This window comes from Coregonus clupeaformis, unplaced genomic scaffold, assembly GCF_020615455.1.
Source record: "Coregonus clupeaformis isolate EN_2021a unplaced genomic scaffold, ASM2061545v1 scaf0293, whole genome shotgun sequence".
Classification (NCBI taxonomy): domain Eukaryota; kingdom Metazoa; phylum Chordata; class Actinopteri; order Salmoniformes; family Salmonidae; genus Coregonus; species Coregonus clupeaformis.
In genome coordinates, this window is record NW_025533748.1 from 392,361 (window position 1) to 410,250 (window position 17,890).

Genomic DNA, 17,890 nt, shown 5'->3' on the forward strand with positions numbered 1-17,890 from the left:
CCTATCTCTCTGTGTCCTATTCCATCTCTCCTTCTCTTTCTCAGTTGACATTACTCCAAAATCTTCAACTCTTCCTTCCTACATCCCATCTTTCTTTTTCCTCATGGTCAATCTCTGTGTGTGTGCGTGTGTGGACGTGTTAGTGTGTGTGTGTGTGCGGTCACTGTGATCTAAAAGGAAAAACCTTTGTCAGGCCTTACTAAGAGTTTGGACTACACATCAAATTTAGCCCCACTCAACCCAAGTCAACTAATCAATCAAGATTCCATTAATAAAACATAAAACTTAACCAACATTTTCTAAAGGGGATTTTATAAGCCATTAAATTAGGTTTGATTCGTTCCAGAGGAAATTGAGATGGAAAGGACCCAAAACCTCTAGTTTGTGGTTGTGTCCCAAATGGTACCCTATTCCCTTTATGGTGCCCTACCTTTGACCAGAACCCTATGGGCCCTGGTCAATGGTTAGTGCACACATAGTGAATAGGGTGCCATTTGGGACACACAGTGTGTCTTTGGGCTCTATTTATCAATTCTACTGAATCAGCCTTTTATTTAGCTGTTGCCGGTAAACAGCGATACATCCCATCAACAACATTCTCCTCTCCTACGAGTGCTGGATTGCGCCTCTGCTTGCTCAGCGTTCCTTCTTTCCTATCTCATCCCGAGAAGCATCTTCATGTGGGTCGATTATTCAAATGTATGTACGTCAAAGCGTTGCTTGTTGCTCCCCTGGCACTGTTTAGCTCTGCCTGATTAGCTAAAGCGGTCATAACAGGGATGCTAATATACAGCTCTTATTCAACACTATACGGTGTCAACTCTACTTGGCTTGGCGAGAGTGTGTGTGATCTAACGCTCTCTCTCTCTCTCTCTCGATGCAGTGCACAGATTCCTAGCTCCTCACCGTGTGTGAGTGTGTGTGTGTGTGTGTGTGATCTAACGCTCTCTCTCTCTCTCTCTCGATGCAGTGCACAGATTCCTAGCTCCTCACCGTGTGTGAGTGTGTGTGTGTGTGTGTGATCTTACGCTGTCTCTCTCTACACGGTGCTGTAACCTCCTCTCACCTCATCCGTGTCCCCACATGAACCCTTTTGAAAGCCCTTAGACTGCAAAGCACTCCGAGATGAGAATGTAGAAGAGTATGTGTGAGTGCATAACGTGTGATCACTGTCCATACTTGCATACATACAGTGAAAGAGAGAAATACAATTTGATTTGATTGTGTGTGTGTGTGTGTGTGTTTAACTGCACACGTGTGCATGCCTGTTTCTATGGCAAAGACACAAACCTCAGTCACATTGAGTCCCTGGCACAGGACGGTTGAGACACTCGACTTACATTTCCCGTCAGAGTGATAGGGGGTCCATAAGATCTCTTCACGGTCGTATTGACCGTCCCTTTAAAAACCAGCGGACGTGATTGAATAATTCAATCTGGCGATGGTGGATAGGCAAGCACGCCGGAAACAAACGTTACAATGGCCAGATAAGATGTTTTACAGCAAAATGAAATCAAAGAAGAAGTGCTTGGCATTTTCAAAGGGATTTACGGGAATAGAGAGGAGAGAGATGCGCGCACACACACACGTCCGGGGAGCACTGGGACTGTGGGAACTCCTAGGGCCATAAAACATAAGGTAACAGCAGCAGTGGCCAGTTATTAGTTATTAGAGAGCCAGAGACCAGATCCTGGGAGAGGAGGTGGAGGAGACCAGAGCCTGGGAGGAGGAGGAGGAGACCAGAGCCTGGGAAAGGAGGAGGAGGAGGAGGAGGAGGAGGGAGGAGGAGGAGAGGAGGAGGAGACCAGAGCCTGGGAAAGGAGGAGGAGGAGGAGGAGGAGGAGGAGGAGGAGGAGGAGACCAGAGCCTGGGAAAGGAGGAGGAGGAGGAGGAGACCAGATCCTTGGAGAGGAGGTGGAGGAGACCAGAGCCTGGGAGGAGGAGACCAGAGCCTGGGAAAGGAGGAGGAGGAGGAGGAGGAGGAGACCAGATCCTTGGAGAGGAGGTGGAGGAGACCAGAGCCTCTGAGGAGGAGACCAGAGCCTGGGAGAGGAGGAGGAGGAGGAGACCAGAGCCTGGGAGAGGAGGAGGAGGAGGAGACCAGAGCCTGGGAGGAGGAGGAGGATGAGACCAGAGCCTGGGAGGAGGAGGAGGAGGAGGAAGAGACCAGAGCCTGGGAGAGGAGGAGACCAAGAACTAGACCCCCCTCCAGTCTAGCATGCCTCTTTGCAGTCCACAAATATACAAAGCAAATCTCCAGTAATATAATATACAATAAATACATGCCATTTAGACACTTTTAGCCAAAGCAACTTACAATCACGCTTGCATACATTTTCGTAAGGGTGGTCCCAGCGGGGAACAAACCCTCAATCCTACCAACTGAGCCACAGAGGACCGCCTTATCTTAGATCATTGGTCACCATAGCAACACCCACCCGTAGTATGCGTTCCAGCAGGTATATCTCACTGGTCATCCCCAAAGCCAACACCTCCTTTGGCCGCCATTCCTTCCAGTTCTCTGCTGCAAATGACTGGAACGAACTGCAAAAATCTCTGAAGCTGGAGACACTTATCTCCCTCACTAACTTTAAGCATCAGTTGTCAGAGCAGCTTACCGATCACTGCACCTGTACACAGCCCATCTGTAATTAGCCCACCCAACTACCTCATCCCCATATTGTTATTTACATTGTTATTTATTTTGCTCATTTGCACCCCAGTATCTCTATTTGTACATAATCTTCTGCACATCTATCACTCCAGTGTTAATACTAAATTGTAATTATTTTGCACTATGGCCTATTTATTGCCTTACCTCCATAACTTACTACATTTGCACACACTGTATATAGATTTTCTATTGTGTTTTTGACTGTACGTTCTGTTTACCCCATATGTAACTCTGTGTTGTTGTTGTTTTTATCGCACTACTTTGCTTTATCTTGGCCAGGTCGCAGTTGTAAATGAGAACTTGTTCTCAACTGGCTTACCTGGTTAAATAAAGGTGAAATAAAAAATAAAAAAATGACATACTGCCTTCATAACTTCATGGCCTGCCAGAATAGGTAATAAAGTATTAATACTCCACTTCCTTCTGCTGTACAGATGTTGTTTAATATTAACTTCAAAAATGTTATGACAATACAGTAATGGACTAAGTGATATTTACAGTATTGGAATAGTAGACCGGTAATAATATGGATGGAAACATAGGATGGTTGTATAAAAGGCTATAAAAGACAGGACCTGGAGGGGCTATGGGATATAAAGACAGGACCTGGAGGGGCTATGGGATATAAAGACAGGACCTGGAGGGGCTATGGGATATAAAGACAGGACCTGGAGGGGCTATGGGATATAAAGACAGGACCTGGAGGGGCTATGGGATATAAAGACAGGACCTGGAGGGGCTATGGGATATAAAGACAGGACCTGGAGGGGCTATGGGATATAAAGACAGGACCTGGAGGGGCTATGGGATATAAAGACAGGACCTGGAGGGGCTATGGGATATAAAGACAGGACCTGGAGGGGCTATGGGATATAAAGACAGGACCTGGAGGGGCTATGGGATATAAAGACAGGACCTGGAGGGGTTATGGGATATAAAGACAGGACCTGGAGGGGCTATGGGATATAAAGACAGGACCTGGAGGGGCTATGGGATATAAAGACAGGACCTGGAGGGGCTATGGGATATAAAGACAGGACCTGGAGGGGCTATGGGATATAAAGACAGGACCTGGAGGGGCTATGGGATATAAAGACAGGACCTGGAGGGGCTATGGGATATAAAGACAGGACCTGGAGGGGTTATGGGATATAAAGACAGGACCTGGAGGGGTTATGGGATATAAAGACAGGATCTGGAGGGGTTATAGGATATAAAGACAGGACCTGGAGGGGTTATAGGATATAAAGACAGGACCTGGAGGGGTTATGGGATATAAACCAGTCAACTAGTTGATGAGACACTACAGTATATGAGCTTCAATTATTTTGAAGCAGGAAAGAGTTTCAGGATAAAACAACAGAGAGAGGATTATGGTTTATGTAGCTGACAATACTGGAATCACTCACTAAAACACACACAATAGGCCCTACACACACACACACACACACACACACACGCACGCACACACACACACACACACACACACACACACACACTCGGCCCTACACACACACACAGACACTGAGGGAGATGGGAATCTGTGCTGGCACTGATGGTTCTTTTAGCAGGTTTCAGGTTGGTGGGTGGACTGGCTGGCTCCTCTTCATGATCTGATCTCATTCATAATTCACACATCCATTTATCACACACACTCCCCGCAGAGCACACTAATGAGCTGAGAGAGAGAGAGCGAGAGAGGAGAGAGTATGTGTATGTGTGTGTGTGTACGTGTGACCTGTACGTGTGACCTGTACGTTTGTGAGAGAGAATAGGAAGGGAAAGAAAGCGTCAGAGAAGGAAAGGGAGAGAGAGTGAGCGTGCATATTTGTGCACGTCTTCTGAGCTACAGATACCAGTTCTATTTGCCAATGTCAGCTGTTATGACTACCATGTATATCCCCCCACAGTCCTACACACACACTACACTGCCTAACCAGAAACACTCCAGACACACAGACTCCAGCTGACCCCGTCAGCTAGCTACTGGTTGTTGTTGCCATGGCACTTCACTGGGACCTCCGGGCAGAAGGATGGTTTGCGTTGCCGTGGCACTGCCTTGGGGATTGCCCTCCTCCCCAATGTGTTCTGTTCTGCTGAGGCTGGCATTTTGACGGGCATCTCTGACTCTGCCAGCTGAGTCAACACAGCGGACATCTCTGACTCGCTCTCAAAAGGAAGTGATAAGGGCTTCACAGAAAGTAATGAGCAGAGATCGTTTGAACATTCTATGTGTTCAATGAGGGGTTGGGTTGCTGTGCTAACTGCTAACAGGGTGATAGAAGGACGTGCAAATAGAGAACGGACCTGAAAGTCAGTAGCCAGAGCTTTGGAAGTAAAAACACTCTCCGTCCTTCTCCTTTTCAACAACAATGGGGATCTGTGTGTCAACCTTTCTCACTGTAGAGAGGATGGAGAGAAGAACCCTAGTGAGATCATCACTAAGGGACACTACCATCCTATCTCCACTGTTCCAACCCTGACATCATCACTAAGGGACACTACCATCCTATCTCCATGGTTCCAACCCTGACATCATCACTAAGGGACACTACCGTCCTATCTCCATTGTTCCGACCCTGACATCATCACTAAGGGACACTACCGTCCTATTTCCACTGTTCCAAATCTGATGTCATCACTAAGGGACACTACCATCCTATCGCCACTGTTCCAACCCTGACATCATCACTTAGGGACAATAAAGATCCTATGGATCCTATACCTCCACTGTTCCAACCCTAAGGTCACTTCTAATGTAACAACCCCGCTCAGTCAGCCCACTGATTTATAGCCTAATTACAGTTAACCTAAATCTCTCCCTCATACCCACAACAACAGGGCACTGCATGGCTGCATTGCATTAGTGCCGCCCTCCAGTTGAATGTAAACTAATGGAACAGATGAAACGTGTAGAGCCAGAGCCACATTACACCCCCATACTGCTCACTGCGGTAGAGTACGTCTTTGGGCATTTGATATGTTGATCATAGACATTAGGTTGGTTTCCTGGACCCAGATTAAGCTTTTTACTCCTGGACTAAAAAGCAGCTCACTAAATACTCAATGGAGAATATTAATTAGAAGAGGTTTTTAGAAACAGGAATAGGCTTACTATGAGTCCAAGAAACCGGTCCATTAATGTTAAGGGATACAACATGTTAAAATCCTGGTGAAGATCTCATTCAGCAGTCGCCACTGCTGATGGAGGACCAACAGAGCCTACAAGTTACTGATGATACGCAGATCAAGAGGAGCCAATCCATGAAGGAACAGCAAGGGAGGGATGAGAAATGCATTAAAGACACTCAGACACATTCTGGTCCCTACTGCATCTCCTCTTCTAAACAACATTTAAAAAATGTGAACACAAGGGAACACAGGGGGACTTTTCCAGCGATGGTGACCTTGCTGAAGAGAGAGGGCTGGGCTGGCAGTGTGATCTGTAAGCAGCAGCCAAAGCAGCAGAGCAGCTGACCCCAGGCTAGTGCCCGTTTACCCCCTCTCCCCGCCTGTACCCTTCCTGCCCACTCCAACTCACGTCCAGGACGCTTGACCACTGGCACTGACCTTGCTATTAACTGACCAGGCAGACAGCCAGACAAGGTCAGAGACATCCATTAACACGCCGCTAATTGTCCAATAACACTAAATGGTCAGTTGTCTCTCACTAAGCGAACTGCAAAGAGCTGGCCTGGTTACACAGTAGTTGATGGAATCAATGCTGGAAAAGTGAATGTGAAAAGCAGAGTTCCAGTGTTTACACTCTAACCAAGGTTACTGACTAAAACCTAGTATTATTCTATATTGATTTGGAGGATTATTCGTCCAGTTTATGCTGTTATACACAGCTTTGCATTTGCAGCTTACTATCATCAGGTGTCCACATAGCCTTAATGTTGATGCCTTCTGACAAGGACAACAACAGGCTACATTGCCAATATAACTCTAAAAGACAGCCATGTTCATTGCAGACATTGCTGGTAAACTGTGGGTCCCTGGATATGAAGTGTTTCTGTTCCTTTAACAGACAGAAAGCAGTGCTCTGATTCTCTCTCTCTCTCTCCTTGACCCTCCCTCAGGGCTCCCTCTGTCAATGAGACAGGACACTCCACTGGAGAGACAGCTATCCTCTACTGTTGATTCAGTTAGGGATTTCTAACACACACACACGCAGGCATGCACACACACACACACGTGAACATATGCCAGCCTTGTTAGAGCAACCACACTGCATGGAATGGGTAATAGGCCTGGTCTGATATTGCTGAGCACTGGCATTGTACTGTAGCCTACGACATAGCATAATTGATTGACTGGCACTATAAAACTCTAAGCTTATTACCATATCATAATTCTGCAATAACCTTGCTGTAAGTAACGGTTGCCAAATTCACCCAGCATGACACAGATCATTTTGCTGAGTTCTGGGTCCTGTTCAGCAAGGAACACTGTATCAAAAAATAAATATCTGTGTTGTAATGAGACAAGTTCAGGTAGAACCTTACCAGTTTCACTCGGCTTCAAAACGTTTTATGCCCACTGAACAGGGCCCAGCAGATTAAGCTAATGGTGTCCTGCCTCTGTTTGTCTTCACTCTACACAGTACAGTCCCCTGTCCTGTCCCCTCCTGCCACTGTCTGTCTTCACTCTACACGGTACAGTCCCCTGTCCTGTCCCCTCCAGCCTCTGTCTGTCTTCACTCTACACGGTACAGTCCCCTGTCCTGTCCCCTCCTGCCTCTGTCTGTCTTCACTCTACACGGTACAGTCCCCTGTCCTGTCACCTCCTGCCTCTGTCTGTCTTCACTCTACACAGTACAGTCCCCTGTCCTGTCCTCTCCTGCCACTGTCTGTCTTCACTCTACACGGTACAGTCCCCCTGTCCTGTCCCCTCCAGCCTCTGTCTGTCTTCACTCTACACGGTACAGTCCCCTGTCCTGTCCCCTCCTGCCACTGTCTGTCTTCACTCTACCCGGTACAGTCCCCCTGTCCTGTCCCCTCCAGCCTCTGTCTGTCTTCACTCTACACAGTACAGTCCCCTGTCCTGTCCCCTCCTGCCACTGTCTGTCTTCACTCTACACGGTACAGTCCCCTGTCCTGTCCCCTCCAGCCTCTGTCTGTCTTCACTCTACACGGTACAGTCCCCTGTCCCGTCCCCTCCAGCCTCTGTCTGTCTTCACTCTACACTGTACATTCACGTTGTCCCCAGTCTCACCAGGCCTTAGATGAAAGCACACCCGTCTCCCACCGCCACTCGCAGTATGCAGCGTAATGGTAATCCCCAGGATCTATTTACCCTTAGTCTTACAAACCATCCCTGCAGCTGCCTCCACAGCTTAACCACCCTCACTGACCATCTCTCCATGTCTGTCTCTGTCTGACAGCCCTCTTCACTTTCCTCTGCAGTCTACATCCCCCATCTAGTATAGACATGGAGACAGCTCTCACGTTTAGAGCTGAGTGACTATGTAGTGATTTGAGCTCTGAGTCTCGACTAGAATGACTTCAGGACAGAAACAGTCCTATTAAAGCTCTGAACGGGGTTGCAAAGTGGGCCAGTATAGGCATACATGCATGAATATACATGTGCGCACGCACGCACACACACACACACACACACACACACACACACACACACACACACACACACAGACCGACACACACACTCAAGCGTCTGTAACAGGGTTACAGTTTAACTGGACCTTACCATGAAACCCTGTTAGAGTACTTCAGCCAGATCATTGCTGTGGTTCTGCTATATTCTTCCCGGCGACCCAGAGGACTCGGCTAGCCTCATAGCAGCCTGCAGCAATAGACTGCTAATAGACCATGCTCCCATTCTCCCTCCATCTAGTTCTCCCTCCTTCCCTCCCTCCTTCCATTTCGCCCTCTGGGCTCTCTGAGAACGACCTCCGAGCTAGCGTCATTTCTCCTTGTCAAGGTCACAGGTAGCTGCATTAGTAACCTTCATGGTGTAAAGAGGATTGTTTGAATTACAAGCAGGCAGAAAAGAGAACTATGGAGTGTGGATCCCTATAGACTACTGTAGCATTGTGTTTGGGCAGTGTTTATGTGTGTGTGTGTGTGCGTGTGCATGTGGCTTCACCGATAACAGGTACCTGTTCTAGGGCTGAATTTAATAACAAGCCCATTTGGTATGCAGGGATGCATGAACATTCATCATCTTGACTATTTGCAGTTACCAGGGTCCCACTCTTTCCAACCAAATAAATTCCAATGGCGCTAATCAATTACCCCATCGCAAAGCAGCGAAAGGTGTGTGTGCCTGAGTGTAGAGAGAGAAAGATACAGACCAGAATACAAATTGAGTGTCTTAAGCCTCCATCTTCTAGTCGATTCTCTGTGATATCTAATACCCAAAGCCCCTTTTCCCTCTCAGAATACATCAACGCTTCATAAATTACACCAACATGACAGCCCTATTCTAGAGAATCAATAATATGTCTAATGATAAAAATGTATTGACAAAGACCTGAAGTGTTTTGGGTTATTAGTGAGAAATACGTGTTGAATGCCAGACCTGCGTCCCAAATGGCACCGGATTCCTTATATAGTGCTCTACTTTTGACCAAAGCCCTATGGGCACTGGTCAAAAGCAGTGCACTATATAGGGAATAGGGTGCCAGACCCAACCCAGGCCTGTGTAAAAGATATAACAAGTAAGAATTACTAGTATTAATCACTTTAGAGGAGATGAGATTACCCAGTCCTGTTTAATTATACATGTCCCTAGAGAGGAGGAGAGAGGAGGTTCAGGAGATGTGATCCAACGCTCCCCCAGCAGATCTGGGTTCAAATACTATTTGAAATAATTTGTGCTGTGATTGAGCTTGCCTGGCAAAATGGAACCAATAGAATACTTCCAAAACCGCAAACTCCACCCATTTGACACTCCAGACAGGCTAAAGCAAACGCTCAAAGTATTTGAAAGATTTTGAATAGTATTTAAACCCAGGTCTACTCCCCAGCTCTCTAGCAGAAGCAGTACACCACTGAGCTCAGCAGTACAGTTGGAGAAGGTCAGGGTTCTACATTCAACAAGAATATGATATAATAATAATATGATCCATTCCACTTCAAAGAAGCCTAACCAGCACTCGTCAGAGAGCTGTAATTGTCATCTGAGTTCTGTCATCTAAACAGACTAAAGAAAGCCATACAAACTGTAGAAATATAATTACTAATCCACCCATCATGGCCTCATTGACTTGAATGGGGATGCCCATTCTAGTAACACTATTTCTATGATGCTGACATTCAGCTCCAACTATAGCGTGATGATCTGCAGGTGCCATCGCTCCGAATTAGCCACCAAGACAGGATGGACACAGCCAGGTAATTTCCAGGGTGAGAGCCCAAAATAGCTCCCATTTCCACTGAGATAAACACACACTACAACAGGGGGCCGGGCAAACATTGCAGACAGGCAGGCGGGCAGACAGACAGACAGACCGACAGACACTCGACTAGACAGATATACCGACCGATGGGACCACACAGAGAAAAGGGGAGAGAGGTACGAGGATTGAAAAGCTGCATGAGGACGAGGAGATTCAAAAGCCTTAATCCACGTCATCGGCGCCCGGGGAGCAGTTGATGCTGGGGGTTAACTGCCTTGCTCAAGGGCAGAACGGCAGTTTTTCCACCTTGCCGGCTCTGGGATTCTTAACCGCTAGGCTACCTGCCGTCCCTTTTAAGTCTAATGACAGACGATACCGCGCTCCTTCAGAACGATGCACTCCACTTCCCCAACGATTCAGTCAGATCTGTCAATTTGACTGTTTAAGCCTAGGCTTCCTCTGCTAGGACCATTTTACATCTCAACTAACTCACAAGACATACTGCATACTGTCAGCAATTTTAGTGAAGGAAATGGAAGATTAAAAACAATGTCACCATGGCTTATTAGCACCGTGTAGACAGACACAAACAGATCCAGAATGGCTATTATTAGAGGGTCACTTAGGGGCTGGCTAGCTCATCCTTAACAGGATGCACCTGTGACATATAACTCTATGGCCACCAGCCAGACGCTATAACCACAATACATTGTAAACAGTTAGGTCAGACACAAGTGTGTTTAAGCATGTGTGTAATGAAATGCCTGATTCCCCCTTTAGACTGTAGAGCCGTCCTGAACTGGGTGGATATTTTATTTTCACATTGTGCTTTCCAGCACAGTTCCAGCAACTATGATGGATGTAACCAGTACAGCCCAGTAAGCCTACAGCTTGGCCTGGCTTAGCAGTGCGAAAGGGTAAAAGATCTAGTATAGATTTTTTTTAAAGGCTTGAATACAATCTTGGCCTATGAATGTGATGAAGCTTTTAAAAAGCGTTGAAGGTCCTGAACACCAAGAGTGAGACATTAACTTACTCAAAAGAACATCAAGACCACGGAGGGAGGGCAGCGGCACAACGATTAGTGTCTGGGTCAAAGCCATTTACTCCCACTGCCAGAATCCACACCCTCCCGCAACTTAACATTTACATTTTAGTAATTTAGCAGATGCTCTTACCCAGAGCGACTTACAGTTAGTGAGTGCATACATTTTCATACTGGCCCCCCATGGGAAATGAACCCACAACCCTGGCGTTGCAACTGCCATGCTCTTTACTGTAGCCTAGGTACGCTAGCCAGAGCTAGCGAGACAGTGGGGAAGAGCTTTCACAGCGAACAAGCACAACTCTCTCCTCCTGACAGCTAGCTCTCTCAGCGGGCCAAGGAAATCTATGAGAACAGGATACATCTTGGGAGGTAAACTGAATACATCATGGAGGGAAGGGAGGAGAGGGGAGGGGGAGAGTCAGAAGAGTGGGAATAGCACATTTATCCTGAGGGAGGGAAAAAAGGGAGAGCAACGAGTGCAGACGCGTACGCCCTCGTGAATCTAAAGAACGAGGGAGAAATGTTGCGCCGCAAATCACTTCTTTCTCTGACCGTTAAGCAAAGGGCACTTTCGGTAGCCTAAAGGCATGCACAATATATAGTCCTTCCTTATACCGAAACGTTGTCACTATTAAAAGGTGGAATAAGGACCTCAGTATTTCTTTCTGCAGTGTCTCGCCCAGAAGCTCAGAATCATGTGATGTAGTGCATGACGCCATTTCTTTCCCACACAGGTCAGCCAGCCCAGCATCCACCTACTAGCTGGGAAGGGGCCTTTCCCCCTGCATCTGGGACGCAGGTTCGTGGGAACGAGCCAGGTGACTCAAGTCATTTGACCTGAAAACCCTGACTACACACTGCAGGAGTAGAGTATACTGGTAGTGCTGCATGTTCATTAGATACACGACTCCACAACAACAAACCCACTGAATCGAAGCATGGTAGGTCTATCATTGCCCACAATGACAGACGTGTAGCGTTAGCCTCTGCTACTGCTAGGGCTGGAGAGAGAGACCAGTCGAGACCAGAATAAAGGAGATTTACATTTCTGCACATTTGAGTGGCGGTTCAATCCCTCAGCCTTTCAAACACACCTACGTTTGACAGCATAACTTTATTACTGCTAGGTGATAATGTACTGATTCTTCAAATGATGAAAAGAGGCATTAAGCCCAAGGTTTAGTTCCATCAGAGGTATTTGCATAAATGCATCAAATAAAAGCGAAATACTGGTCTCTCTGGAGTTGTGCGATTTAGCAGGGAGAGAGGGCGAGTGAGAGAGTGAGCGAAAAGGAAACGGAGAGAGAGAGAGAAGGGCGACCGAGAGAGAGAGAGAGGAGTCAGGCTGAAAAGGATGAGGTGCAGATGCACTGTAAACTGCTGACATCTCCATTTATAAAGAAAGCCTTTGCATAAATAGTGGCATTAAGGTAGGACAATCCCCTGGAGGTTCAGAGCCAAGGTAAGAGAACAGGGTCACATTGAGGATGACGTCTGGGTGGCAGGCAGGCAGGCAGTGTAACTGAACAGGGAACAGAAATAAGGGGGAGGAGGAGTACAACCGTCTGTTTGTGGTTCAGTGTCACATAAAACCAACACCCAGTCGGCCACAAAGGGCACCTCCCGACAAACTGAACCCCCCCATCTGTCCCTGATGTCCCCAACGTATGACATACGACGCTATGAAGCAGGTGCTGACCTTGACCAGTGTCAGGCCCCACTTTTCTCCCTCTCACGGACAACAAAGAGGGAACCACCAATCACCTTTGATGTAGTGGCCCTACATAAAGCTCTCATTCAGAACAGAAATGGGTGCACTGTACTGCAGCACATAAACAACGCAGCATAAAGGTGTCAGGGTTTTCATAAAAACCACATAGGTTTACTAAGTGAAAATGAACAGCCGTAACGTCCTTATTACTGCTGCCTGTGTTGTGAAACTGCCGTTAGGTGACCTTGCTGCATCAGTGGAGCACCGATAGAGAGGCCGTCAGTAATACAGAACAAGTCCCAGCGTATGTTAAAATGTTCCACTGCATAGAAAGATTGATATCAATACTGCTTCTGCATCTGACTCTCCCCATGCTATGCTAAAGCAAATACACAAGATTGCTAAATGTAACATGATATTCAATCACAAAAACAACAGAATAACTCCTGGCAGCCAGGCAATACTGGAAAGCAATCAGTGATGTAAAGTACTTAAGTAAAAATACTTTCAAGTACTACTTAAGTCACAGCCAGGCAATACTTAAGTGAAAATGCCAGAGAAGCCAGTGTTTGGAGGATATATTGGCATGGGTGTTGTTAGGCCCAAGATGAAGTCGAAGGCTACTTATGTAGGCTTCAACTGTAGTCAATGAGTGAACTTTACAGTTGAATATTGCAGTGGTGTACAGTACTTAAGTAAAAATACTTTGAAGTACTACTTATGTAGTTTTCTGGGGTATCTGTACTTTACTTTACTATTTTTGACAACTTTTAAATGATGTACTTTTTACTCCATACATTTTCACTGACACCCAAAAAGTACTCATTACATTTTGAATGCTTAGCAGGACAGGGAAATGGTCAAATTCACACACTTATCAAGAGAACATCCCTGGTCATCCCTACTGCCTCTGATCTGGCGGACTCACTAAACACACGTGTCATTTGTAAATGTCTGAGTGTTGGTGTGTTCCCCTGGCTAACCGTACATTTAAAAAAATAAGAAAACGGTGCCGTCTGGTTTGCTTAATATAAAGAATGTGAAATTATTTATACTTTTACTTTTAATACTTAAGTATATTTAGCAATTACACATACTTATCATACTTAAGTATATTTAAAACCAAATACTTTTAGACTTTTACTCAAGTAGTATTTTACTGGGTGACATTCACTTTTACTTGAGTCATTTTCTATTAAGGTATCTTTACTTTTACTCAAGTATGACAATTGGGAACTTTTCCCACCACTGAAAGCAATCACATAAATCACAACCCATTCCCACAGATGTGCAAGCCCCGCTTTGCAACCAGCTGGTTACGTACCTTTCAGCTGATCCGCCACCACGCTCTGTCCAACCCTCTCAGTGACCTGTCCATTCTCCCGCTGGTACCGGTCGTCCAGGAAGTTGGCGGTGGCCTCTGATAGGTGCACCTTCCCGGCTACGCCCAGTTGCTCCATCAAGTTGGCCAGGTTCACATCGTTGGACCACACGTCGAACTTAAACCGCTTCATCCCTAGGATACCGCACAGGACAGTGCCCGTGTGGACGCCCACCCTCATGTTAACCATCTCGCTCTTCTCCTGGCAGAACTGTTCGATGGCTTGGATCATGCCCAGCCCCATCTCTACGCAGCAGTAGGCATGGTCGGGCCTAGGTTCAGGGCAGCCTGCCACGCAATAGTAGCAGTCCCCAAGGGTGCTTATCTTCTCACAGCACGTCAGCTCACATAGCCGGTCGAAACGTCCAAAGAGGTCGTTGAGGAGCCCCACCAAGGCATGGGCCGACTTGTTGGCAGACATCTTGGTGAAGCCTACGATATCCGCGAAGAGGATGCTGACGGGCTCCATGCGCTTCATGTTGAAGGGTCTGAAGATGATCTGGCCTCTCGGGATTGAGGTCTTATTCCTCTTGTTGTTCTTGGGGCTGGAGATGACAGCAGCCGCACCGCTGCTGGAGTAGCGCTTGGCCGAGCTCCCGCCGGCCAAGCCTTCCTCATCGCCCTGCTTCATCAGGTCGTCGGCCACCCTCCGAGGCATCACGGAGTGGATCATGCGTTCTTTCAGCGCCTTCTCCACCTCCAGGTCTTTGCCGTGCATGATGGCCTGGCCCACCTTGAGGAAGGTGCTTCGCGATCGCACCTCGGACATGATGAAAAGGTGGATGCCGATGGCGTGGGCGCACAAGTGGAGCAAAGCTTTGGCTGGCCCCAGCCAGCGTAGAGTGTCCCAGTCCGAGTCTGCCCCCTCCGAGGCCTGGCTCCAACCGTCCCCAGCAGCCTGGGTGAGGTGGAGCCATCCCAGAGCCTCGAAGAGCACCGAGTAGAGAAGTCCCAGTAGCACAGAGGCATAGAGTCGGACGTGGAGGACGCTGTAGAGTAGTAGCAATACCTCCATGCCCAGGGAGAAGGTCCCTACTGGAGATAGGCAGGGGGCCCAGGCGCTTCCCCTGGGTAAGTCCCGGTTGAAGGTCACATTCCTGGGCTCCATGCCACTGACGTCCCCCACGTCCTCCACCACATCCTCTGGAGGGAGGGTCTCCAGGTCCCTGAAGCCGGCTGTCTGGATCTGGGGTGCCAGGGTGAGGGCAAAGGTCACCACGATGAGCAGCAGCGACGCCTGGTTGTAGCAGCGGGCGTAGATCCTTGTGAACGTCAACAGGAAGAGGAGGAGGCAGAAGAAGAGGAAGCAGGCGGTGGGGACAAGGAAGGCAGTCCGGTCACAACGGTCGGGGTTGGCGCTGAAGTACACCCCCCAGAGGAGGCTGGCGGCGAACAGGTAGAAGAGGACGTAGCGGAACCTCCGCTGGGTCTGGGGAAAGCACCTCTCCCTGCATGCCTCCTCCAGGATGGGAGAGTCGAACTTGGGGTCCCAGAAGTGCCCAGCGGACCTCTCGAACAGCTGGGGCATCTTCCTCTGGGTTCGCAGCCCCTTGACCACGGGCCTGAGAACCCCGGACTCTCCCGAGCTGCAGCTAGAGGAGATGCTGTACTTGCAGTGTTTGGACCCGCCCCCCATGAAGCCTCCTCCAATGCCACCCAGCGCCCCGGCTCCTCCTCCATGCTTGTGTTTGATGCTACTGCTGATCCTCACTGAGACGCCGCCTTCGCCGCTCGAGTCACAGCTCACCTCTGTGAGCAGCTGCTGATGTTGGGGGGATGCCATGTTTCTTTTTAATCTAACAGAAATTAGACGACAATAGAGCTAATTGCAATGTAGGCTATGAATGTATCCATAGTGTGGTACCCTCTAGTCTAGAATGAGTGTAAAAGAAAATAAAATGTTTTGGGGAAATGAATTTTGCACAGAAACTTCTCCAGGGAAAAAGTCTGCCAAGTTAGCTGTGTACTGTTCCAGGATTTTGAGCAGTTAATTATTGCCCCTCATGACGTCAATACTCCCATTCTTATACCTTCCCCTCTGTTTTGACGCACTTGTGTCGGCATGGTGCATTCAGTGCCCATTCTGTTGCAGTCCAAGTACAGACAACTGTTTTTGACTCATTGAAAAAGATTTGGGGAGTAGTCAAAATCTTACATAATATAACTATGTTGACTGTAGAAACTTAGTTGAGTAATACTACTTCAGTAACATTTCCAAGGCTCTCCCGTGACTAAACAGCAGACTGTAGCCTACTGGTATATTGGGACAAATTCTGCAGATAATGGCATAACTGAAACCTGGATCAAATTCCCTCATGCTCTCACTACTTGGCTGCCTGCATAGCCATTCTTTGTAAATGCACTGTCAAAATAATCCTCTATTGATTTTAGATCCCGTCTGCATTTCTATTCGTGTCTACAGAACTCCTGCCTGTCCTCTCTTATATGTTATATATTACATGTTAATGCTTTTAAGCAAGTTGACTATAATGAATGCAGAAATTGCTTCCAATTTACAGTGATCTATGAGGAAAATAATCCTTTCAAACTTCACGCGTAAGCACTTTGCTGACAGTGTGAGTAGAACTTCATCCTGTATTCCCAAAATAAACCCCTCCGCCGGCGTTGTATTGGCATCGCAATAAAGCCACAGTTACGGAACTATTGTTTGACATATGCCGGGTTATTTAAGGCGGAAATGTCCTCACATAAACAAGAAAGAGAAAACAAACACTGACGTCTAATGCCCCTTAGCCTTCTTTACCAACATGCTCTTGCTGTGACTAGGAAAAGGCCTATTCGTAAGTATTTCCATGGATGGAGCCCCGTCCTTTCCTGAGTCCCTCTCCGGAATTTCCAAAGCTGCGACTCCAATTCCTGGGGATACACCCTGATAGAACAGGGCAATTGGAAGAGGACAAGGTGGCAGAATAGTGCAAAGACCTGCACACATTTAGTAGACCTACAATTGAATTGGAGATCAAGTGTTCACGCACAAATACCTACTTTATTGGATCCAGACCATGCTCAGTCTGTGTTGAGTAAATATTGTTTTGATAATACAATCAAACAATACATGTCAAGTCAACATAAAATTAATTTTAATTTCCTGATAACTGGCACTGGTTTCTCCCATAATTCCACGAGTGACCGCAATTTAATTGTCAGTAGACTTCAGTCTGCCATCCATACAGGGCCACGGCTGAAGCCAGTCTTGGTTGTATGTAGCCCCTTTCCGTCCTCCTTTCCTCGAGTGGTGGAAACTTTTCCCACGCCACTATTCTCCCCATTGAGTCGCAGACGACTATCAAGTGGACAACCCGGGCTAATTACAAGCTTTCTCCCCTCCTCGTATCCCACGAATACCGAGTCCTCACTGAACAGACAAGAGGCTCCTTGATCCCCCCCCACCACACACACTTTAATTCAATTGCATGAAGAAGCAAGCGTCTTTTTCCTCTGTTCAAATAATTCTATTTTACTCAAGGCAGATTTGCGGGTTTAGCTATTTAAGCGCACTTCCCGTCCGATCATCTCTATGCCAGTCTCTTCATCCCTTGGATATTTTCTTCTATTCCCCGTTGTCTGGCCAGTCTTTCTTTCCAGAAGAGGCACAATGGATACCGCTGTAAAGCGTTGTGTGAGCTATCCAAGCACAGTTAAAATAACGGCGCTTTCAGAATCCGCCGTCCACCCGCATGTGTGTAGATGTG

General features: G+C 47.4%; 1 protein-coding gene across 1 annotated transcript in view; it reads right to left on the reverse strand.

Annotated features, from left to right (window-relative positions):
- Positions 1-17,890, reverse strand: part of LOC121570729 (adenylate cyclase type 9-like) — an 82,749-nt gene extending 64,859 nt beyond the window's left edge. Inside the window, exon 1 of the mRNA XM_045214650.1 lies at positions 14,121-17,890. Within this exon, the coding sequence (XP_045070585.1) occupies positions 14,121-15,960 (1,840 nt within the window). The 5' untranslated portion in view covers positions 15,961-17,890. The remainder of the gene's footprint in view (positions 1-14,120) is intronic.